This window comes from Equus przewalskii, chromosome 5 (genome assembly GCF_037783145.1).
Source record: "Equus przewalskii isolate Varuska chromosome 5, EquPr2, whole genome shotgun sequence".
Lineage (NCBI taxonomy): Eukaryota > Metazoa > Chordata > Mammalia > Perissodactyla > Equidae > Equus > Equus przewalskii.
The window spans coordinates 68,741,598-68,766,090 of record NC_091835.1 but is presented as its reverse complement, the minus strand read 5'-3'; the positions used below and the strand labels follow the sequence as shown (position 1 = coordinate 68,766,090).

The window sequence follows — 24,493 nt, the reverse complement described above, 5'->3', positions numbered from 1 at the left end:
ATTTAATAATTCGCCTTACAATTATACCTAACATGCTAAATAGAATTTTCAAATCCCTCTGCTGAAAATGGGCTTGTTTTCCACTCTGGGCAGAGGCATAATTGGCTGTTTGATTTCCTTGCCTATGAGGAGCAACTGCCCCAATTGTTAAGGCACTTTTTTTTTTCTTTTTAATGGCACTGTGGGAGTGTGGATTTTCTTGGAGATAGGCATGCTTTTTGAGTCATCTGTTACATTTTCCAGGGTCAGTGTGTGTTCCAGGGTCTTGCCTGGTCTTCTGAGTGGATGGCAGGTTACTACCTTCTGCTCTTGGCCCCACGACAGGCTCAAGTCATTTAGAAAGCCCTGTTCCCTGAACAGTTAATCCAGAAGCTCCTGCTGACATTCATGAAATATCCAATCCTGGCTTGAGTTTAGCTACCTTAACTGTGTGACTCACTGCTACTCTAACTCGCCCACATGGTACTCATCATATCTATTGACTTTATACAAAAAAGCCTGAGTGCTTACAGCCAGCATTTATGGAGATCAGTGGAGTATGTCACCACATATCAGGTACATGGGGACTGAGATGACCCTTAGAAGAACGCTTTTATATGCCTTTCAAGGGCTAAGATAGACATATAGATACAGAAGGACTAGTGCTATAATCAATATAATAAAAGAATGTCCGTAGCAAGAGATGACCAGATAACACTAAACATTCTTAGAGAACAAAATAACCTACAGCCAAACAAAAAGTGTTTATTCTCACAGCTCTCTGAACGAAGACAGCTTGTTCCAATTGGCATGTCAGTGGTGGCAATAGGATGATGTGAGTTTTTCTCTTTGAAGCAGGAAAAGGGGCCAGCTTGGGACCTGAGATGGTTATGGAGACTGTTTATGATTGCTCCAGGGCCAACCTAGTTCCACCAGCTTCCTGGTCAGATCACTCCTGGCCAAAGGGAAAGCTGTACCAAAGTTCGCTTTCATGATATTTCATCAGCAATCCTAACAGCTAAGAGTTGTGAAATGGTATGAATGTGTTTTTCTGGGGCTAGATCTTGAGATCCAGACCATTGTGTGCTGGTTCCTGCATGCCAAGTTAGCATGTTCTCTCTTCCTTGGGACTCTGATTTGAATTCCCATAGGATCAAGGAGCTTACTTCTTTTAAAATGTATCTTGAGGGGCCGGCTCCGTGGCCGAGTGGTTAAGTTCGCGCGCTCCCGCTGCAGTGGCCCAGGGTTCCGATCCTGGGCGTGGACATGGCACCGCTCATCAGGCCACGTTGAGGCGGCGTCCCACATCCCACAACTAGAAGGACCAGCAACTAAGATATACAACTGTGTACAGGGGGGGTTTGGGGAGATGAAGCAGGGAAAAAAAAAAGATTGGCAACAGTTGTTAGCTCAGGTGCCAATCCTTAAAAAAAAAATGTATCTTGAATATAGGTTGGTTACCATTAAGCCATTGCTGGATTTGGACAAAAAGGGCTTTAGGCAGTGATTCTCAGACCAGCAGCAGTGGCATCTCCTGTGGGTTTGTTAGAAATGAGAAATGCATATTTATGGGCCCTAGCCTGAACCTCCTGAATCAGAATCTCTTTGGGTGGAGCCCAGAAAACCTTTAGCAAACTCTCAATGTGGGAGATGGGACAAGCTAATGTCTGAGCTAGGGCACACTGAGGTTTGAGAGCCACTGAGTTAAAGTAAACCTTCTAGTTTATATCCTTAGGTTGGCTCCTTTTTTCCCCTTCTTCCTCTCCCTTTGAAATTCTCTAACTTCTGGTCTAAGCGTGTCTTACTAGTTATAGAGTTACTTTATCTGCCCTCGGACAAGAGGTAGAGATTTAGTTCTTTTAATCTTTTTTCAGATCTGTCTAGTTAGCCAGTGGTAATTAACCTTGTAGCCAGGTTTTAACAGATAGCACCCAGGGTTCAGGGTTCTCCCGCAGCTGAGGGACAATGGAGAGTTTAGCCATTTGACTGTTCCTAGTCTATGGCTCCCATCCCTGTTTATGCAGGTCCACAAAAGATTTCAATGTGGAAACCTAAAAGTAAGGAAGTTTATAGGATAAAGGCTCAGGGTTCTGCAGTCTAGAGACTTTCTAGTTCAGAAGCCCAGCTCTACCACTTATCTATATAACCTTGGACAAGCTGCTTGACTTCTCTGGACCTCAGTTTACCCATCCATAAAACAGTAAATAAAACAATACCTACTTCATAGGGTGATGGAGTTAACCTGTGTAAAATGTTCAGTGCAGTACCTAGCACATAGTAAACTTCATTAAACATTGGCTATCATTTATTTTCCTTTTTCTTTTATATTTTCCTTTGGATGATATCCTTTGTATATCTTCCATTTCCTTTTCCCCATGAGAATAAAAGGATTTTTAAAAGTCCACTTTAAGGGATAAAACAGTGAAAGGGGGTTGAGATCGCGAAGTGGCACTAACTGAAGAAAAGGTTGGGAGCGGAACACTGGTGATGGAGGCGGCGGCGGGACCAGCTGAGACGCAGAGAGAAGCCCGAGCGAGAGCGGGGCTGGGTGTAGAGAAGTATGGCCTGTCTTGGAGCGGGAACAGCTTCGGCTGGGCACGGAAAGAGGAATGTCCCGGTAAGGGAGCTGGGCCTGAAATACGGGGTGTGGTCGTAGCCGGACGCGTGAGGTAGCAAGGAGGAGAAGCGCGGCCGAAGCCGGTAGGAAAAAAGGGCGGCGCCAGCGTTGAGGGCCTGGGGGGTGGGGCCGGGGCGTGGCGCCGGGGGCGTGGCCAGGATTGGGGGCGGGGTTCCAAGGAAAGGCGGCCCCGGAGACTGCGGTGAGGGAGGTGCGCGGGGAGGTGAGATGGGCGGGGAAGAGGCCGGGCCCTACGGAGGAGGCGGGCTGAGATGCGCGGGGAGCAAGAAGGGGCCGGAAGGGGGTGGCCGCCAGTCCGGCCCCGCCCCGGGGCCGCTTCCCGGCGGGTTCCGTTGGCTGCGGCGGCAGCTGAGGCTGCGGCGGCAGTGGCCGCAGGGCGGGCGTAAGATGGCGACAGCGGTGGCGGGAGCCCTGGGCCTGCTGTGGGGCTGGCTGTGGAGCGAACGCTTCTGGCTGCCCCAGAACGTGAGCTGGGCCGATCTCGAGGGCCCGGCCGACGGCTACGGCTACCCGCGGGCCCGGCACATTCTCTCGGTGTTCCCGCTGGCGGCGGGCATATTCTTCGTGAGGCGGCTCTTCGAGCGGTGAGAGCACCCGAGCGGGCGGCGCGGGGAGCCGGGGGCGCGGGCTGGGGCGGCTGCGCGGGGGAGGCCGAGCACCGGAAGCAGAACTGCAGGGAACGCCCGGAAGCAGGGGTCTAGGGGAGCGCGGGCCGCCGCGCGGATGCTCAGAGGGTGGCCGAGGTGGTCGTGGAACCTAGGTAAACACAGGGATTTGGCGCGTGGGCACGTGAAAGAGAGAGTCGAGGGGCTCGCTGGGCCCATTCAGCTTTAGATCCCGGAGGTGGCTTGGGGGGTCCTATAGGCCTCCTCCCAACCTCCAAGGATTCTACAGACGAGGAAACAGGTTGAGTGTGAGCTGCGGCCGAGACCTGAAGCGAGGAACAAGAAAGGGCCACACGAGCCAGAGCTAGTTGTGGCCATGGGAGCTGAAGGGTCCACGCAAGACCCAGGCTTTCCAAGCCAAAGGAGCGGGTTCATGGGAATCTAAGATTTGTGAGGATCCTGGTTTCTGAGAGTTGAAGGGAACAGGATTAGTTAGGCCCTAAGCCTTGGTTTGTCATCTTATGAACATCTGTGTGTATGTATATATCTATGTGTCTGTGTGTATGTATGTCAATGAAATTCCGCCAGAGCCCATAGGAGAGTAGAGATCTCATAGAAGTAGGGTGTGGTGGAGCCTGAGGCTTCCAAAGTATGGAAAGCTTGTCAGATGAGTTGCAGAACAGGCCTTGGAAGCCTGAGGTGGAAGGAGGAGCCGTCATCTTGAAAGGATGGAGAGCTTCAGGGCTTATTAGAGGACAGCTGTATTGAGCCAGCGTCTAAGTCAGTGTAGCAGAATCGCAACATACTTTGTCGGACCACGTGTTGTTGGTAAAAGTGATTTCACTTTTCTTTGAAGGAGTAGATTGTATCTGCCGTCAAAGATAAAGATATGCACTGAGGACAACATGGTGATTTTGTAATGTGGATTTATAGCTGTGAGTGATTTTGATCAAGTCTACTCACACTTCAGGGAAAGAAACTTCTTTCCCCATAGGTCTCAGGTAATGAGGATGGCACTTTTGACATCTTGTGTGCATTTGGACATTATCTAGAGCAGGATTGCCCTTTCTAGGATGGGAATATAGTGCAGATACAATAATCTGTTACTCTCTGGAAAATTAGGATTATCTGTTTTTGGATTACTTCTTTGATTTACCTGCTATTTCTGACACAGAAATCTTGCAAAAAATACTTGTTATATGTAACTAGCTAGTAACTAACTAACTGGTCATTCATCCATGCATTCTTAGTGCTTGTATATTGTCATCACAGTGCTCTGGAAGACGTTCAAGAGCAAAAATAAAGAATCGAATGAAACCCAAAGCTCTAAATGCCTTTTCTGGGTCCTTGCGAACTTAGTGCCGCAGTTTTTAAGTATAGTCCTTGTATTAAGTATTCTTGTGGCAGAGGCACAAACCACTTCTCTCTCTTAGGGGTAACCTAGATCCAGGTACTTTCCACCTTAGCCTCTGTATATGAGGGCTGAAAAAAGAGGAGGACAATGTAATAAGTAAAAAGGAAAATATACAGTTCAGGACAGGAAAAAAGAAGTTCATTGTCCTAGGAAAAGAATCTCTGCTTCTCATATAAATATATACCAATATGGAAATTTCTCCACATTAGTGGTAAGAGGAAATAGCTTGCTTGTAAACACTCGTTTTATATAAACTTACATATATCTTCAGATTTCCAAAGAGTTCCCCCCAGATAGCTGAAGACATATATCCCCTGGCAGAGCCACTGGAAAAGATCCTTTACCTGTGGGAATTCTATCTGAATGTTTCTATGGTGCTCCAGTGTCAGGGGAGGGGGGTGGATGGGAACACTGAGCTGAAAGCATTCTAGTATATTTCTTGGCTAGTAAGGACAGGTACCTTGTTCATCCTGTGTTTGGTCTTAGGAATGTTTAACTCTAGAAGCGTTCTTGCTGTTTGGTTTCTCTTCAAGACCTAATACCTTAGTTAGCAATAGAATTGGCTGCTGGATTACCAGTTCTTCTTTTACTGTGCTAGTCTTGTATAAAGGTAATAGAAGCCACTCTTAAAGTATAGTAAAAGATATATCAGAAATATTGGTACAGTTAGTCATCTCTCCTACATTTTATCATTTCTCAAATCCCACCTACTTAGGTTCTAGAAGCAATTCATGTAGTAATCATGGACTGTAAGAGTTACAACCCCAGCCTCCTGTTACAGACAATAAACTAAGGCTTAGAAGCATCCTGCAGCTTTCAGGAGGTTGCATACTCACCTGAGGGAGAAGCTAGAACTAAGATCCAGATCATTTTCCCCAGCCTCATACTCTTTCCACTGTATGATGTGGCCGTCTTTCCTTAACCCCCTTTCAAGGGTTAAGATTTAACCTCCTATTCCCAGTTCCTAGGATTTGGAAAACAAATCCATGCTCATCTTGTTCTTGGTTATTTACTGTAATGTGCTTGGGGGGCGGCCCCATGGCCAAGTGGTTAAGTTCACGCGCTCTGCTGCAGCAGCCCAGTGTTTCGCCAGTTCGAATCCTGGGCGAGGACATGGCACCGCTCATCAGGCCATGTTAAGGTGGCATCCCACATGCCATAACTAGAAGGACCCACAACTAAGAACATACAGCTATGTACCTGGGGGCTTTGGGGAGAAAAAGGAAAAAATAAAATCTTAAAAAAGATAAAAATAAAAATAATGTGCTTGACTTGAATTTTTCTTTTTTTTCATTTCAAATGTTCTGCATATTTTAGTGTCTTAACACTATGTCCCGTGACAAATTATCTCTATTTGTATTGTTTTAAGAATGTCCCAAAGAATAAATGTAGGGTTTACAATTTGGTCTTACTTTCTCTTCCGTCTTATGAACTACACTGAGCATTTATTTTTTAAGTTCCCATATTCCCTGGAAAACAGCAGCCTCACCTGACAGGGATGACTTGAAAAGCCACCTGACCATAAATAAAGTATTTAGCTAACTATTTTGCTAAAGAACTGTGGGTGGGAGATTATTACCTACCAAAGAACAGGGGCTTTCTTCTGTGGGCCTCTGCTGACTGGCTGCATTGTAGTGGCCTGCACCTTGCAAACTGCTTCTGGTGTAGCCTGTGGTCAATACTTTCCAAATGTTTGAGAGGGGTTCACCCTCCTCTACTCAGATACTCAGAGGAGTAACCAGAATGTAGATCTTTAACCTGAAATAGATGTTTGGCTTGACTGAGAAAGAAAAAACTATAATTCCTTTGTTTCGGTTAAATTTCACTATACTATATTTACATGTGCACCTTTCTACAGCTTCTCTCTCTTTTTCCCCTCCCCCCACATATAAATTCATGCTACCTATACCTGTACAGAGTACCCTGTACCCTCTCAAAAGAGAGATGAGAAACTCTTCCATCTGTTTTTTAAAACTTCTTTTAATATTATGTTGATAATTGAGATCTGAGAGAAAGAGTGGTGCAAGCTAGGTCTGCTGTGTCTTACTTAAATTGGATCTTAAGATATTTTATCTTAAAGATAAAATTGTTTGAAATTTACTATCTGGTCCCTTGAGCACTTGTTCCTTGGGATCAGGTGGGAGCTTGAGACTTAATAGTGACACCATCAGAGCTATATAGGCTCATTTGTTTTGAATATGGTATTGCAATACGAGCTTTATGTTGCCAGAAGAAAATTACTTTGTGAATTATACAGGAGCTAGATTAGAACTCTCCTTGCTGCTTATTCATTATTCCAATCCCCTCTTCTCTCTTGTTACTTCCAAGGCATCTTTACTGGGATGTCTAAAGAGGCTTCTCAATACCATTCTCTCTCACTGGGGATTGAACAGACTCACTTGCTGGCCTGTCTGTAACTGACAACAAGACTAGTGACTCATTTTTTTCATGCACGTTTCTTAACCACTTATTTCATCTTCCTCTTGTAATCCTTGCTACCTCGGCTGCATACTGCCTTTTTTTTTCCCTGTTCTCCCCTACTTCTGCTGTCTAAGTGGAGGAAGAACTTTTTTTTCTTCATGACAGGCCTGCTGCCCTCCTCGCAGATCCATGTCATGTCACAGCATTGTGACCCAGTGTTAGTAGGTCCTCCTGACATGGGAGAGAGGCTTTGGCAAGAATGGTCATAGCTGCTGTAATGACTAGGCTGTAAGGGAGACTGCGCATTCCACTGCATCCCTAAAGGTATTCTGCTGGGCGTCACTGAATTGTAAATGACAGAATGAAATCAGGTTTGCAGATCCAGCAGAGCGAGATTGAAAAAGATGGTCACATGGCCCTGCCCTTACCTAAGAATCCACCTCTTAATAAGCTCCAGATGGTCAGAAGCCTCATGTGTCCCTCTTCTCTCTGGGAAAACTTCTTTCCCCAACCCTTTCTGCACAGTGGGTGTTGATGCTCTGCAGACAACTCTGAATACTGTCATGCCTGAGGTCAGGTTCCTGGTTTATCCCTAGAGACAATATTTTCCTCACTAAAAGGAAACATGTCACATAGTTTTGCTTTAGCCACTTCCTGATTCAGAAAACTAGGATCTCCTACATGGGTAAAGAAGAAATTAATGAAGAGGAGGCAACAAGTGAAATCTGTACCCTCGTTATAGAGTGGGAAGGGGGAGATATACCTGTTTTGGCCTCTCGAGTTATTTTTAGGCAGATAAAAGCTGCCTTCTAAAGATTTCACTGTTTTGGGCTCTTTTTGCTTGAATCCACTCCTACTTTACATTTGGGGAAATTAATTGAGGGGTTACTGCAAAAGGAGTTAACCATAATCACTTCTAACCAAAAAAAAGAATCTGAAACCAGTTTCCCCAGATATGAAGAACAGTACTCTCTGAATTGTCTAGAACTGTGCTGTCCAGTACAGTAGACACTAGCTAGCACCAGTAGCTGTTAGCTTTGGGGGATTTGAAATGTGACTAGTCAGAATTGAGATGTGTTCTAAGTGTAAAATACACACTGGTTTTCAAAGACTTAGTGCAGGAAAAAAAAAAGTGTGAAATATCTCAATTTTTAACACTGATTACGTATTTTAGATATATCAGGTTAAATAAAGTATATTATCAAAATTAATTTCAGGGGCCAGTCCCGTGGCTGAGTGGTTAAGTTTGCGCACTCCACTGCGGTGGCCCAGGGTTTCGCCAGTTTGAATCCTGGGCGCGAACATGAAACCGCTCATCAAGCCACGCTGAGGTGGCATCCCACATGCCACAACTAGAAGGACCCACAACTAAAAATACACAACTATATACCAGGGGGCTTGGGGGAGAAAAAGGGGAAGAAAAAATTAATTTCACCTTTCTTTTTTAATGTGGCTGTTAGAAAATTTTAAATTATATATGTGGCTCAAATTATATTTCTTTGAGCAGTGCTGATGAGAGCGATTCAAACAAATATTAATAACCAAGAAGAGAATTTGAATGTAAACACATTTGGTTCAGCTTTTTAGGACCAGAAAGTGATCGATCCTAAGTATATCAGACTATGCTTTAGACAACAGGTCTTTCTAAAAAATTTTAGTAAAAATGGGATTTTTAAATTGTAAATCATTTCCTGAATGATTTAAATAACTAGTTATAGTCTATTTTGAGTAATCTTCGATTGACAGTGTCTTCTAGCCAAGCATTGCTCTGTAGTTTTGCTTTTCTGCATATATCTTCTCAGTCTAGTAGTTAATGTTCTATAAACAAACAAATTTGTCAAGTAGTTAAATGTACATGGGGGGCTGCACAGCTCTAATAAGGTATTAAGAATAATCACTATTATATCTCTTCTCAAAATTATGGAGTTTCTTAAAAAGGGTATTTCTTATAGTCTTTAGCTTTGGGGTAGTGTCAGCATTTGTAAGAAGTCTCCATTATAGGCACAGAGGATCTCAAACTAAATCAGATTGGTGTGGTTGTGTTTAATTTTGGGGGAAATCTCCGGTTATAGACAGAAAGTGGTTAACTTGAATTTCTACTGATTCTCCAGAAATCAATGACCTTCTCCTCCATGGAACTGGTTGGTTATCTGATGACCCAGGACGATAGGTGGCACATTTCCTTGAAACACTTCACCTTTTAGTTGAGAATTAAATTTTTACCCATTTTTTCATCTGTTCATTCTTTAACAATTATTTGTTGAGAGCTTAGTATATGCCAGATAGTAAATTCTGTGTGCCAATGATAAAAAGGTGAGTAAGTCATGGTGTCTATCCTCAGGAAGAGAGCAAGAAAATCAGTGGTTAAAATACAATGTTAGAAGTGTGTGCACAAGGTTAAGTTATGGAAGTCTGGAGCAGGTGGATTCAGTTCCTTTTAACAGTTGTTATCTACCATATAGGATTGATGTCTCGCTATCAAACACTTGTTTCTTGGCCTATGAAGGATGGTAAAAACTTGTTGAGAAACAGCTTTTTGTTAACCTTTTTCTCTAATCCACCCCTTGTTTGGCACATGTACATTTGTGTGTTTCTATTTTAAGCAAATACATTTAAGTTGTATAATCACTCATCCATTTAAAAAAGATAAAAATGTTTAATGAAAGAAATATAAATGTAGTGGTTGGAAAAGGGAGGCATTCTTAAACAATGAGAGTCTCATGGACTCCCAGCTATCCTGCAGCCATGCTTTGAGAACTGCTGCTCTGTAGCAAGTAAAATATTCACTAGCTACTGTACAATAAAACAACTTAGTCTTAAATTAGTGTCTGTTTGAAGCATTTTAACATACTCACATACTTTAAGTTGTTCTTATTGTCTTAAAACTTATTTCTCTTATAATAAGGTTAAGATGTAAGCAGGATGCTGATACTTCTTTCTCATCACAGTACCTAGTAGGTTCATCAAAGTGCAGAGGTATTAGTCATCTTAATTCTTTAAGGCCCTGTTATAGGACTAAGTGAAAATAGCTTCCCTGCAAGTTGGAGGAGGAGTGAAGGATAGTCTGGCATAAATCCACAGTGTGTGCCTTGTTGTGGTTTAGGATAGTATATGTCATAGAGGTCCTTTTCTTTTTAGTCTGTTTCTGATTTAAGAGCAAATTTGCCAATTTTAAAAAATAGTCCTCAAAAGAAACTGCAAAGATTTCTTATGCACAAACCATGCAAGAAAGGTTGGATTTGGTGAATAGGTGTCCTTGAAAAGTGCAGTACCTGTTAGACAGCAATAACACGTGGGGCCGGCTCCGCTGCCGAGTGGTTACGTTGGCCCCTCCACTTCTGGATCCAGGGTTTTACTGGTTTGGATCCTGGGCGCGGACGTTGCACCGCTCATCAGGCCACGCTGAGGCGACATCCCACATGCCACAACTAGAAGGACCCATAACTAAAATATACAACTATGTACTGGGGGGATTTGGGGAGAAAAGGCAGAAAAAAAATTTTTAAAAGAACGTGTGTACAAAAAATGTGTACAGTACATTTGCTTGTACACAGCAAATTCTCTCCTCCTAAGAATTTACTCAGGGGCTGGTCCAGTGGCCAAGTGGTTAAGTTCACACGCTCTGCTTACGCTGCGGGACCATGGGTTCGGATCCTGAGCACGGACATGGCACCGCTCATGGGGCCATGTTGGGGCAGCGTCCCATATGCCACAGCTAGAAGGACCCACAACTAAAATATACAACTATTTACTGGGGAGGTTTGGGGGGGGGGCGGAAAGATTAGCAATAGTTGTTAGCTCAGGTGCCAGTCTTTAAAAAAAAAAAAAAAGAATTTACTCAGAAAAATACACTGACATGGGTGCATATGTATAGGGAATAAACAAAATAATGTGTGGTTGGGAGTCACCAGCACATCAATGAATAGTATTAGTATAATTTAGTAATTCTTAAACTTTTTGTTCTCAGCCTTCTGTTTCCCTAATTTTTTTTAAAGATTTTATTTTTCCTTTTTCTCCCGAAAGCACCCCACCCCCCAGTACATAGTTGTGTATTTTTAGTTGTGGGTCCTTCTAGTTGTGGCATGTGGGATGCCGCCTCAGCGTGGCTTGATGAGCTGTGCCATGTCTGCGCCCAGGATTCGAACTGGCGAAACCCTGGGCCGCCGAAGTGGAGCGAGCAAACTTAACCACTCAGCCACGGGGCTGGCCTCATTCTTTTTCACTCTTAAAAATTTTATTGAGGATCCCAAGGAGCTTTTGTTTATGTGGGTTACATATACCCACCAATTTTTCCATATTTAAAATTAAAATTGAGATATTTAAGAAATGTAGTTATTTTGTTAAAAGTAATACTAAACCTATTACGTGTTAACATAAATAACATATTTTTGAAAAATGATCTTCCAAAAGAAAAAATATTTAGTGAGAAGAACAGCATTGATTTTCCTCTTTTTTTAAACTTTTTATTAAGATTATGATAGTTTACAACCTTATGAAATTTCAGTTGTACATTATTGTTAGTCACGTTGTGGGTACACCAGTCACCCTTTGTGCCCTCCCTCCACCCCTCCTTTCCCCTGGTAACCATCAATCAATTCTCTTTGTCTCTATGTTTAACTTCCACCTATGAGTGGAGTCGTACAGAGTTCGTCTTTCTCTGTCTGGCTTATTTCACTTAATATAATACCTTCAAGGTCCATCCATGTTGTTGTGAATGGGACGATTTTGTCATTTTTGTGGCTGAGTAGTATTCCATTGTATATATATACCTTATCTTCTTTATCCAATCATCAGTTGGTGGGCATTTAGGTTGCTTCCACGTCTTGGCTGTTGTAAATAGTGCTGCAATGAACATAGGGGTGCATGGGACTTTTGGAATTGCTGATTTCAAGTTCTTTGGATAGATACCCAGTAGTGGGATGGCTGGGTTGATTTTACATTTTTGCAAATCTCTTTAATGTTTGGCTTAATAGAAACAGCTGGATTCTCCTCGCTAGCTTCTGCGTTCAAGCTCTTGTGATATGTTGTTTTGGTTGAAGTATATAAATAAACGCCAGCCTCGCACAGATTTGTCTCTGGAAAGGAGAAGTATTGTTTCTTTGAAATACAACAAGTAGTAGTTTCTTGAAGGTTGGTTGCATTGTGGAATCTGAAACTATATCAGTGAGGTTTTCATTCTCTCGTGTGAAAATCCACTGATGGTCTTGCACTTTGAATGGATATCATGTATCAGTCATTTGAAAAATACTGGTTCGTTGAGTTATACAGATCTTGCAAGTGTCAATACATTTTATTATACAACATTAAAAAATCATATTAGTTAATCTCATCAGAAAAATCTTGAAGTATTGGGAAGTAGTCAAACTCAAAGGCAGATATAAATTCTCTAAAATTCTAGTCTTCACTTGAAAGCTTCAATTTTATCATTAGCAACAACGTTTGTTTTTTGAAGTGACAGGCTTATTTCATTTATTTTTAAGGAATGTTTCCTAAATACCCATCTGAATAACCTTACTTTGCCTGTTGGTCATTCTTTCAATAAAAATAGTGTTCTATGAAAAAAATGATTTAGTTCAGCACACAACTCACAGTCAAATGAGGGCGTTTCCTTCAGACAACCATATACTTGGGTGTGCAGCAAAAGTGCTTTGTGTGTATTTCCCATTTTATCACAGAATACTTTAAAAATGTACTCAAGGCTCAAAATTTAATAAACTTAATCATTTACATTGTTTCATCAAGGACATTCTTCAGGGAAACTGGCTTTTTTTTAAAACTCAGAGGACATAGCAAGGAGGATTACAACCACTACTACAGTTGGGGCCACTGCCTTGGTTTGTGCTCAGGTGGCCTGTTCGACCCACCCTTGCTTTGCACCATTGTTGCAAATGTCAACACAGTAACAAAGGCAAATAATGTTTTAATATTATTATGAAAATGGTTTTGACTTTATGGGCCCCCAGAGAGTATCTCAGGACCCCGGGGTCTACAGAACATACATTGAGACCCTCTGCCGTAACTGAATGAGATCACCCAGGGTGAGTGTGTAGAGTAAGAAAAGAATCTGCATAGAACCTTGAGGAAACACTGTGTTTTAGGACAAGGGAGAGGAAAAAGAAACCCAAAAGGAGATAAGAAGTATGACAGCCATGCAGTATTTGAACATATCAGTAGATAGCATCTAATAAGTCCTTACTTTGTCCCAGGAACTGTTCTAAGTGCTAAACATTGACTCTTCATAGTGACTTTATGAGGTAGGTAGATACTTCATTTTGCATATGAGAAAACTGTAGCACAGAGAAAGTTAAGTAGCTTGTCCAAGGTGACTCAACTAGCAATACATACCAAGTAGTCTAGTTCTACTGCCAGAAAGACAGAGGGAGAAAACTAGGAAGAATATCGCAGTAAGGAAGCTAAGAAAAAAGAGCATTTCAGGAAGAGGGTGTAGTCAATAATGTAAAATGTGCTGGGTGGTCAGGTAAGATACAGGACTGAAAAGCATCCATTCGATTTCACAGTCAGGAGACCATTGATGATTTTGGCAAGAGCACCTCCAGTGGAGTGTAGAGACAGAATTCAGAGGAGAGAGGGAGGAGGGTTGAAGAATGAGTGGGAGTTAAAAGAGAAGTCATGAGGAGAGAACTTTTTCAAGAACTGGTTGTGAGGTGGGAGAGAGCCAGAGGGTGCTACGAACAGGGAGAGTTAGTTTTTAAAAATTATTTATTTGTGGGAGCTGGCCCAGTGGTGCAGCGGTTAAGTGCGCACATTCTGCTTTGGCAGCCCGGGGTTCACCAGTTCGGATCCCAAGTGCAGACATGGCACCGCTTGGCACGCCATGCTGTGGTAGGCGTCCCACATATAAAGTAGAGGAAGATGGACATGGATGTTAGCTCAGGGCCAGTCTTCCTCAGCGAAAAGAGGAGAATTGGCAGCAGTTAGCTCAGGGCTAATCTTCCTCAAAAAAAAAATTATTATTTTCTTATTGAGTAACATTGGTTTATAACATACATTTCAGGGGTACATCATTATATGTTGATTTCTGTGTAGACTACCATGTCCCCACCCAAAGACTAAGTACCATCCATCACCGTACACATGTGCACACCTTTTTACTCTTTTCGCCCTCTCCCCTTCCCCCTTCTCTGGTAACTACCAATCTAATCTCTGTATCTATGTGTTTGTTTGTTGTTGCTGTTTTTATCTTCCACTTGTGAATGAAATCATATGGCATTTGACTTTCTCTGTCTGACTTATTTCACTTAGCATAATACCCTGAAGGTCCATCCATGTTGCACGTGGCAAAATTTCATCTTTTTTATGGCCGAGTAGTATTCTATTGTGTATACCACATCTTCTTTATCCATTCATCCATTGATGGGTGTTTAGGTTGTTTCCAAGTCTTGGCTATTGTGAATAATGCTGCAGTGAACATAGGAATGCAAATATCCTTGCAACTTAGTGTTTTCATGTTCTTTGGGTAAATACCCAGCAGTGGAATAGCTGCATCATATTTTAGTTCTATTAATTTTTTGAGGAATCTCCGTACTGTTTTCCACAGTGGCTACACCAGTTTACATTCCCCATAGCAGTGTGAAGGTTCCCTTTTCTCCACATCCTCTCCAATACTTGTTATTTCTTGTCTTGTTAATTATAGCCATTCTGGTGGGCAGGAGGTGATGTTTCATTATACTTTTGATTTGCATTTCCCTAATAATTAGTGATGTCGAACATCTTTTTATGCCCCTGTTGGCCATCTGTATATCTTCTGTAGAAAAATATCTGTTCATATCCTCTGCCCATTTTTTAATCCGGTTGTTTATTTCTCTGTTGGTAAGTTGTGTGAGTTCTTTATATATTTTGGATATTAACCCCTTATCAGATAAATGATTTGCAAATATCTTCTTCCAGTTCCTAGGTTGTCTTTTTGTTTCCTTGATGGTTTCCTTTGCTGTGCAGAAGCTTTTTAGTTTGATGTAGTCCCATTTGTTTGTTTATTCTTTTGTTTCCCTTGCCTGGTGACATAGTATGCAAAAAGATACTGCTAAGACTGATGTCGAAGAGCTTACCGCCTATGTTTTCTTCTAGGAGTTTTATGGTTTCAGGTCTTACATTCAAGTCTTTAATCCATTTTGAGTTAATTTTTGTGTATCATGCAAGATAATGTTTTGCATGTGGCTGCCCAGTTTTCCCAATGCCATTCATTGAAGAGAATTTTCCTTTCTCCATTGTATGTTCTTGGCTCCCTTGTTGAAAATTAGTTGTCCATAGATGTATGGGTTTATTTCTGGGCTCTCAGGAGAGTAGTTTTAAGATGGGAAAAACTCGCACATGTTTAAGGTCTGACGAGAAGAAACAAGTAGAGAGTGAGGCTGAAGATAATAGAAAAAAGGAGGAATAAATAGAATGAAATTTCTGATGAGAAAGAGAATGGATCTAAAGCACAGGGATATTAGTTTTAGATAGAGTGGTTCTGATGCAGGAGGTTGAAGGCATTCCCTTCTCTTCTTAGCCGAGATTCTTGAGTCTTTGCTATTTCTACTTCTTTCATCCTCCTCCTTATATCTTTCACTGCTTTAATTCACTACTGTCTTTTTGAGTCTTCATTTTGCTGGAATTTCTTTGGTTAAGGTTACCATAGATCTCCAAATTGCCAAGTCCAGCGGATACTAAGATCCTTGTCTTACTTGATCTCTGCCTTATTTGATATGACTCTACCTCTGGCCTTCCTGTCCCCTAAATTCACCTTTTATGCCGGTGTTTCCCAGAATTCTGACCTTGATTCTCTTTTCAGTTTATGTTCCTTTCTTATGCAGTCACGTCCACCTCCACAATTTTAGTTACCAACTAGATTCTCATTCTCTCGCTCTCTTTCTCTCTTTCTCTTTGTCAGATCTGTGTGTGTGTATCTTACTCAAGCCTCTTTTCCAAGTTTATTTGCCCGCTATATAGTTCCATTTCAGTATCCCATGGGTACTTCAAATTCAGCATACGCACACTCATCTGTCACTCCCAAATTTGCTTTTCTTCTCTTATTCTCTGCTAGGTTGAAGCACCATAATCAACCTAGTTTCCCAAGCCAGAAACATGGAAGGAGCACTTGACTTTTTCTTTTCTTTTGCTTCCTACATCTAATCAGTCACCAAGTCCTATCAATTTTACTTCCTTGGCATCTTTTGAATCCATCCTTTCCTTTCTGTTTCTATAGCTTTACTTCAGTGCTTTATCACTTACAGCATGGATTTTTTTTACAATAGCCTTTAGCTGATCATGCTTCTTTATTAATATACAGATCCATTCATCTCTTCTCTGCCCCCGGCCTGAAGCCTTTCAATGACTCTCCATCAACTATAGGATAAGTTTCAAGCTTAGCATAAGGTAAAGGCACCTGTGATCTAGCCCCTAACTACCCGTATAGTTTTTTCTCCTGTCACTGTCATTAACCCCGCCCCCACTTTGTACATTACACGGTTCTCTAAGCATACTTTATCTCTTTGCTTTAGTACATGCTGTTCCCTCTGCCTGAATGTCATTTCTTTTGCTTTTTCCTTCTCTTTCCACCCTACAGAAGCCACTCAAATTTTTTATGTGATTGGTTTATTAAGAATTCAGTTGTAAAGGGAAAGGACTTTCTGAATCTGTTTCCTGTGGGTCTCTGCCTTTGCCTCTTGGAGGTACATATGTTTCAGGGGAGAACTTTCAAATGCTGCTTGTGTCCCTAAGGATTGAATTCTTTACACAAACTTTACTTGGCCCTAAGAATCTTTATTTAAACATTTCAGCTATCTTCTTTACTTGTGTGTGGGGGTGTGTGTATGTGGTGGGGAACATTCAGGGTCAGATAATTTAGTTATTCAATACTCGTCACCTAATGATACACCATCCTCATCAGTCTGTATAGCACCTTCCCCTTTTTATTGTATTTTTCCCTTCTTCATCCCATTCCCTATTTCAACTTCTTTGATGGTTTTCTTTTTTATATAAAAATTTTGACTACTTTATATTTTTCCAGAAATTGATCTAAGCCAGTGCTTTCCAACGGGATCATGTTGCTGCACACGTAGAAAATAATATTTGCATTGCACAGTAGGGTATATGAAGCCAAAGGCTACAGACTAAGGGTTTCTGGTTACCCCAGGTCCCATGGACCACCCTGAGAGCTAACTGCAATATCCCAGCATAAGTATAGCCCATTTATGTTACTTGCCATGATACACCAATTGAGAGGCTTGATCTAGACTTTCAAATTTCTTTGTATATTGTTCATATCCATCAATGATGTTGCAATGAATCACAAACCTAGAATTGTTCGTATAGCTCCTATCTTTGGTATGAAAAGGCAAAGCAGTAAGCAATTTCATTTTAATTAACCCAGGCTTAGGTCAGCAGCTGCCATGTATCTGAGGGCAGGAAAAGGGCAGAATGAAATGATCTCTACAAAGCAGGATAGATATGTTACAATCAAGTTAGGTCACTAGACTCATGTTCCTGGACTGGCAGGTGGAAGGGAATAGCTTACCGTTATACACCACTTATTCAGACCTGCAGGCAAAGGAAAGCCTGGTCTGACAAATTATTTTAAAACTTGAGTGACAAGTTGATCCTGGAGAAGACAGAAAATCACAAGATAAGTTTGATTTTGCAATGTCATCCAGCATAGTAGTTTTCAAACTATGATGTCAGGAATCTTTTACACTCTTAAAAATTATCAAGGACCCCAGAGAATTTTTGTTTATATGGATAATATCTATCAATATGTACTGTTTTAGAAATTAAAATGGAAAAAATGTTAACATATATTTATTAATTCATTTATAAATAATAAATTGATTATATTGGTAATATAACTGACATTTTATGAAAAATAACTATTTTCCAAGATAAAAACAAATGTGATAAGAATAGCATTATTTTACATTTTTGCAAGTCTCTTTAATATCTGGTAGCTATATTCTCCTGTCAGGTTGTGCAATTTAGTCTATTGTGATATGTCAGGTAACCTGTGAAAAATTCCACCACACAGCCATGAGAGAATGAGAGAGAAAATAATTATTACGAAATTATAGGATTATTTTAAGAATTGTTTTGACCTTGCAGGCCTCCTGAAAGGATCTCTGAGACCCCTGGGAGTCTCCAGAGCATGCTTTGAGAAATGCTGATCTAGCAGAAAGGACGAATGCCAGCCTCTTTGTTTGAGTTTGACCAACCTAAATACCTATAAGTTATATTAAATGCCAGGTGAATGATGTAGAATGGATACACGATTAAGTCTGGACTTCCTCAGAGTTCTGACTTAAAATAATTCACTTTCTTCATTAAGGTAATTCATTAAATACGTAAGTAAATCTATGTATTTAATTTTTTATCATAGAAAAAAATTCTTTTTCAATCATAAGTCCTTATTTTTGTTTTTATGTTTCATGCTGTAGCACAAAACAGGTGCCCAATAAATATTTATCAAATACATTTGCTTAGGTTCTGTATAGCTAGAACTGACTAGATGCCAGTAGCTTTATGTCTTTCATTGAACTCTGAACTAATGAGTGCATGATGTGAGTTAATGACAACTCCAGGATATTAAGTCCGCTCCAAGGTCTAGATAATAAAAAATTATCTTGGCTTCACCCAGGTGAGCAGAGTACAAACCTGTTTCTGTTGTATAAAAGAGGATTTCTTGCTCTTCCTGCCTTCTGCTGGAGGTGCCATCAGGGAGTACTCAGACTGAACTGTTTCTAATAAGAATAATAATCCATGCCTTTTGACGAATATTTACTAAGTATCAAGTGCAGGCTAGGCATGCATCCTTTCATTTCATCTTTAAAATAACCCTATGAGGGGGCCGGCCTGTGGCCAAGTGGTTAAGTGCGTTCTGCTTCGGCGGCCCAGGGTGTCGCCAGTTCAGATTCTGAGTGCAGACCTAGCACTGCTCATCAAGCCATGCTGAGGCGGCATCCCACATGCCACAACTAGAAGGACTCACAACTAAAAATATACAACTAGGTACTGGGGAGCTTTGGGGAGAAAAAGGACAAATAAAATCTTTTAAAATAAATAAAATAAGCCTGTGAAGTAGATATTATTATCCCATTCTATAGGTGAGTAACTTCCACAAAGTCTCTTAGGGGGCAAAATATGTCTGATTCCAGGAGCTTTAATCACCTGACTCCTTCTGGATTGAGGAAGAGTCCTGGATCAGGGGTAAGAGTAGGAATTGGAAAGGCTGTTTTTGTTTTTGGATGTACCTCTTCATACAGTTAATGTAAATGGGAGGAGACAGGGAGAGATGATTCAGTTCTTTTGTCTCTGATATGGCACCAACTCAACAGCAAAGAATGACTGCCTTAATTACTCTTCTGGATGCTGATCCATCCTGGGTCCAATCTGAGCTCCAATAAAACAATGGTGGGATTTGCTAGACCTGTCACTTGTCAGTTACTGAGCAGCTGCTAAGCACAGAACCTTGGTAAATACAAAAGCAGTATTCTCTGTTTACGAGGAGTTTAAGCATGAGTGGAGGTGAAAATATTTGTACACAGAATAATATACCAGCAAATATAAATTAAAGTATCTATTAGTATTTGCCTTTGAATGAAACTCTTTTGTACCACTTGTGTAAAAGAAAGGAGAGAAGGGGTTACAGATGTGGCTAACTGTGCTCGGAATAAATGTTTCCCCATGGCTCAGGAATTTTGGTGATAAGGATAAAAGAAGTTTTCATAGAGGAGGATAATAAACAAAGTTTCGTATTCTCAGTCCTTCCTTTAGAGATAAATTCTGGATTCAAATTCAGATCAAGAAAATAGGTCAGGAGCATTTTATCTTATGCTGCCTCAGTCATAGTTTCATCCTGGGACTCCCTAAGATGTTGAGAGAGCTAAAACTGGTTTTGACTTATCCTGAAAGTGACTACATAGAGCTGATACTCACAAAAATCTATGGTTGTGGAGAAGAGTGAGATCTTTCCTGAAGAACCAGGGAATAGTTCCTCAGTTTTCAAAGATCTAAAAGTTAGGAATTAATTGCAATCAATAACAACATGAAATCTTAGATATAGGAAAAAATCTTAGAAATCATCTCATGTAACCCCTTCTTTTAGATGATGAAACCAAGACCCGAGAGTTAAGTGACTTGACCAAGTTGATGTGACTTAGTGGTAGATCTGGGACTAGAATTGAGTACTAATAGATAATTTCTTCCTCACCCTTCCTAGTTTCCTGATTTCTGTCTCCAGGACTTCCGAAGGTTCTAAGTATTTTCATAACTTTTTGATTAGGCAGAAAGGTGACTATGACCCAGGATATTTGTATTTAGGAAGAGCTCAATCTCAGTTCTACTTTCCCTCCAAATAAGATCTTGATCTTTTGATATAAGGAAAACTACTATTTATTAAGCACCTCCATTTTGCCAGGGTCTTCATATATATTATCTCACTGAATACTTAGAAGATTCTTGTAAAGTAGACCAGTGCTTCTAACATTTTAATGGGCATATAAATCACCTGGGGATCTGGTTAATGCAAATTCTGATTTTGCAGGTCTTGTGTGGGGTTTGAGAGTCTGCATTTCTAAAAAGCTTCCAGGAAAAGCCAATAATGCTGTTGATCTGTGGACCTTAAACTGAGTAGCAAGGATGTTGATATTATCTGCATCTTATAGATGAAAAACTGAGGCTTACAGAGATTAAATAAATTACCCAAGTTCATACAGTCACTATATGGTAGACTAGTGATTTGATCTAGGTCTTTCTGACTCGAAAGCTCAACATGTGGTATAAGAAGCCAGGGAAAAATGGAAAGAGAGCTTATGTTCCAATATTTCTTAAACAGGTCACTTCTCAAGTGAGTCAATGGCAGAATTCAAGACTAAATCAAAATGTCCTGGCTCCCAGCCAAGTGTTTCCCCCTTTTCCTCTCATTGGTCCCCTAATCAGGATCTTTCCTTCATGCTTAGCAAACCATATTTAGAATTGGCTTTTGGGTTTTCTCTATTACAGATTTATTGCCAAACCTTGTGCACGCCATGTTGGCATCCAGGACAGTGGTCCTTATCAGACCCAACCCAATGCCATCCTTGAAAAGGTGTTCATATCTATTACCAAGGTAAGTGGGCAAAGAAACAGAGAGAGGAAGATTCATGTGAGGGATTGCCCCATAGGGCAGGGGAGGATAGAGAGCAAGTGTCTCCAAGAGTAAGTATAGGATGGGATGATCTTTCACATTTGGGTAGTCCATGTAGCTATAAGGAAAACTTTATCCCCTCAGGGAAATAGCTTTGGGCCAGGATTCCTTAAGTAAGTCATACGTTTGAGTTAATGTACATTTGAGTTTTACGCCCAGCAGCCACCACCACCCCTTTTCCCCCACATCATATCTTGATTTTGTTTTTCCCTGCTCCGGCTTCCATCATTACCTGGGTGCATAATTAAGATGAGGACATACTGATAGCCTTTGCAGGTTGGGTTTGTAATATCTTTTTTTACTCAGCTTGGGCTGAAAGGAGAAGACTAAACAAGGATGTGTATAGGTGAGTGGCAAAGGTCCTTGATATGTGAAATAGGACTTCTTACTAAAAATGACTTCTGGGATGAATCCTGGAAAGATAAAACATCCCTTAATCTGCTGTAGTTATCACCTCTTTGCCACTCAGCTAGTCAAAAGGATTTAATAAACGGTTTGAAGAGAAAGGGATGTTCTGACTCTGGTCGTACATCTACAGTATCCTGATGAGAAAAGGCTGGAGGGCCTGTCAAAGCAACTGGACTGGGATGTCCGAAAAATCCAGTGCTGGTTTCGCCATCGGAGGAATCAGGACAAGCCCCCAACGCTCACCAAATTCTGTGAAAGCATGTAGGTGTGCAGAGGGCGGTGGGGAGTGAGGAGAAGGGTGGGGTATGACTGTACTGAAGTTTTCTTTTTGGAAATCACTTCTGTTGTTAGGACAAGAGTTGATGGATGTGGAGGGCTAACTTAGTTTATTATAGGCAGGAAGGAAGAGAACTAGAAGACTGGTCACCCTTAGTTTCTTGCACATGCTTCCCACTAAGGTAGATGTGGTTCCGTTTTACTCCCCTTTCCCAAATAGATTGGGAGTGAATTCCTGTAACTGCACTTACGTGGGTAGACGTGCACAACTTGTACACCTTGATGCACATACAGCCAGCTTGCTCTAAACTGACATTTTGATGGGAAGCATCCCTTTTCTGGACATACTATACCTCATTTTACTGGGTTTTTACTAATTATCCTCTGGAAACAGAGCACTGTATTTATCATTGTCATGTAAAAAGAAAATATTAGATACTATCATCAGGGAGTCTGATATGGAAGAAAAGATCAAAGCCAGAATACCCTTGTGGAAATCTATTTTAAATAGAAGCTGGAAGGTATCTCTGTCTTTGGCTTTTCAGGCAACAGTATTTGTCCTTATTCTGGGAACTTATTCTGTTTCTCACCAGTAACTGTCTTATCCCCATACCTGCTATCTTGACTTCCCTGGCTTCAAAGACTTTCTTTTGAGTGGATATTCATCTGACCTCTCCTCTTTGCCCTCCCAGGTGGAGATTCACTTTTTATTTATGTATATTCTGCTACGGAATTAGATTTCTCTGGTCGGTGAGTCTAAACTTTCTCTGGTCCTCTCTTGGCTTCTATCATGCTGACATCTCTAGAGATAAGAGTTAGATACCTTTAGATCTTTTTTTTTCCTCTCTGTGATGCCTGTAGCCCAGGTTTATATGCTAAATAGATTGTCTTTTGGCTGGGGCCTGGCTTCAGTAGCCTCATAACCCTACTGTTTGTCCCCTATTCTGCTTATAATATTAGTGTTAATTAAATCAGCATAGTACGTGATGGTTTACAAAATACTTGACAAAAATCCTGTTCTTCCAAGGATGAGACAGATAGAGAAGTGGAATCAGTAACCCTTTAAAGTGGGAAAAACAGGTATTATTCCCGCTTTCCAGTTAATTGTCAGAATCAAACAAAAATTGCAGGCTTTTTGATTCCTGATTCCATGTTTTTTTTCACTCTACCACACTATTTTCCAAGTCATACAATAGAGGCTTCAAAATGCATGAAGCAAAAAGTAGCAGAACTGAAGGAAGAGAATAGACAAATACACAATCATAGTTGGACATTTTAATACTCTTCTCTCAATAATTGACTAAATTACTAGACAAAAAATCACTAATGATATAGACGATTTGAATAACACAATCAACCAATTTGACCTAATTGGCATTTATAGAACACTATAGCAACAGCTGAAGAATATATGTAATTTTCAAGTGTAGATGGAACATCACTTAAAATAGGCCATATGCTAGGCCATAAAAATGTCTCAATAGATTTAAAAATATTAAAAGCTTACAAAATGTGTTCTCTGATGATAATGAGATTAAATTAGAAATCAATAATAATAGGATATCTAGAAAATACTTGGAAGTTAAACAGCTCTTCTAAATAACCCATAGATCAAACAAGAAATCACCAAAAGAAATTAGAAAATATTTTGAATTGAATGATGCTGAAAATACAACATACCAAAATTTGTGGGATGCAGCTGAAACATACTTAGAGGGAAATATTTAACCTTAAGTGTTTATATCAGGAAAAAAGAAAGCTTTAAAATCAGTGATCTAAGTTTCCACTTTAAGATCTGGAAAAAGAAGAGCAAAGTAAAACCAAAGTAAGTTAGAAGGAACAATAAAAGAAATAAAAAGTAACCAGAAATAGGCATTAGACAAACAGTGGGAAAAGTTATAAAGCCAGAAGTTGGTTCTTTGAAAGGTTTGATTAAAATTGACAAATCCCTAAAAAAAAGAGAGAAAATGCAAATTATCCATATCAGAAAGAAAAGGAATTATCACTACAGATCCTGTAGACACTGAAATGATAAGAAAATATTATGAGCAATTTGATAGTAATAAATTCAACAACTTAAATGAAATGGACAAATTCCTTAAAGGACTTAATTGAAACTCCATTAGAGATGATTACTTTTGATTTTTGATTCTTCAGCATGGAGATCTCTCTCGGTTATTAAATGGAATCATTGTCTTCCTGCCTCCCTATTTCCTATGTCCCAAGTCATGATGTTTCCAAAAATTATCCTAGAATTCTCCTTACTCTTACTTACCTCAAAGCATGGTTTTTCTATTTGTATAACACTTTCTCATTCTAGGAGAAAAGTATAGCCATTTATTGATTCTTTAAGGATTCCTAAATTCTGTCAAGGGGGTTCCTTTTTCCTTCCCATCTGTCTTTTGCCCCTAGCCTAGAGAGAAGGGAATTACATGAGTGAGCCAGGAGAGAATCCTGAAGGCTGACTTGGATTATCTTTCCTTTTTTCTCTTAGTCAACTTGGTTCTGGGACACCAGACAGTGCTGGCATAGCTATCCATATCAGGTAGGATGGGAGCCCTTTCAAGACAGGGGCCTTG

The 24,493-nt window shown here is 40.6% G+C and overlaps 1 protein-coding gene and 1 long non-coding RNA gene across 19 annotated transcripts in view; one reads left to right on the top strand and one right to left on the bottom strand.

Annotated features, from left to right (window-relative positions):
- Positions 1-2,289: 2,289 nt before the first annotated feature.
- Positions 2,290-24,493, top strand: part of CERS5 (ceramide synthase 5) — a 29,434-nt gene continuing 7,230 nt past the window's right edge. For 2 of the 18 annotated variants that reach the window (XM_070621250.1, XM_070621255.1), the window contains exons 1-6: positions 2,910-3,201; positions 18,152-18,374; positions 21,047-21,152; positions 21,769-21,903; positions 22,607-22,664; positions 24,409-24,459. In XM_070621250.1, coding sequence (XP_070477351.1) covers positions 21,073-21,152; positions 21,769-21,903; positions 22,607-22,664; positions 24,409-24,459 — 324 coding nt within the window. In that variant the 5' untranslated portion in view covers positions 2,910-3,201; positions 18,152-18,374; positions 21,047-21,072. Of the gene's footprint in view, positions 3,202-3,227; positions 3,378-18,151; positions 18,375-21,046; positions 21,153-21,768; positions 21,904-22,606; positions 22,665-24,408; positions 24,460-24,493 lie in introns of those variants that run through there. The other 16 variants (XM_070621244.1, XM_070621245.1, XM_070621258.1 and 13 more) reach the window with 15 other exon arrangements.
- Positions 11,789-17,659, bottom strand: LOC139083582 (uncharacterized). Its single transcript, XR_011540420.1, has 2 exons — positions 17,574-17,659; positions 11,789-15,426 (listed from the first exon to the last, which is right to left on the bottom strand). It is a non-coding gene; the product is annotated as an uncharacterized lncRNA (long non-coding RNA).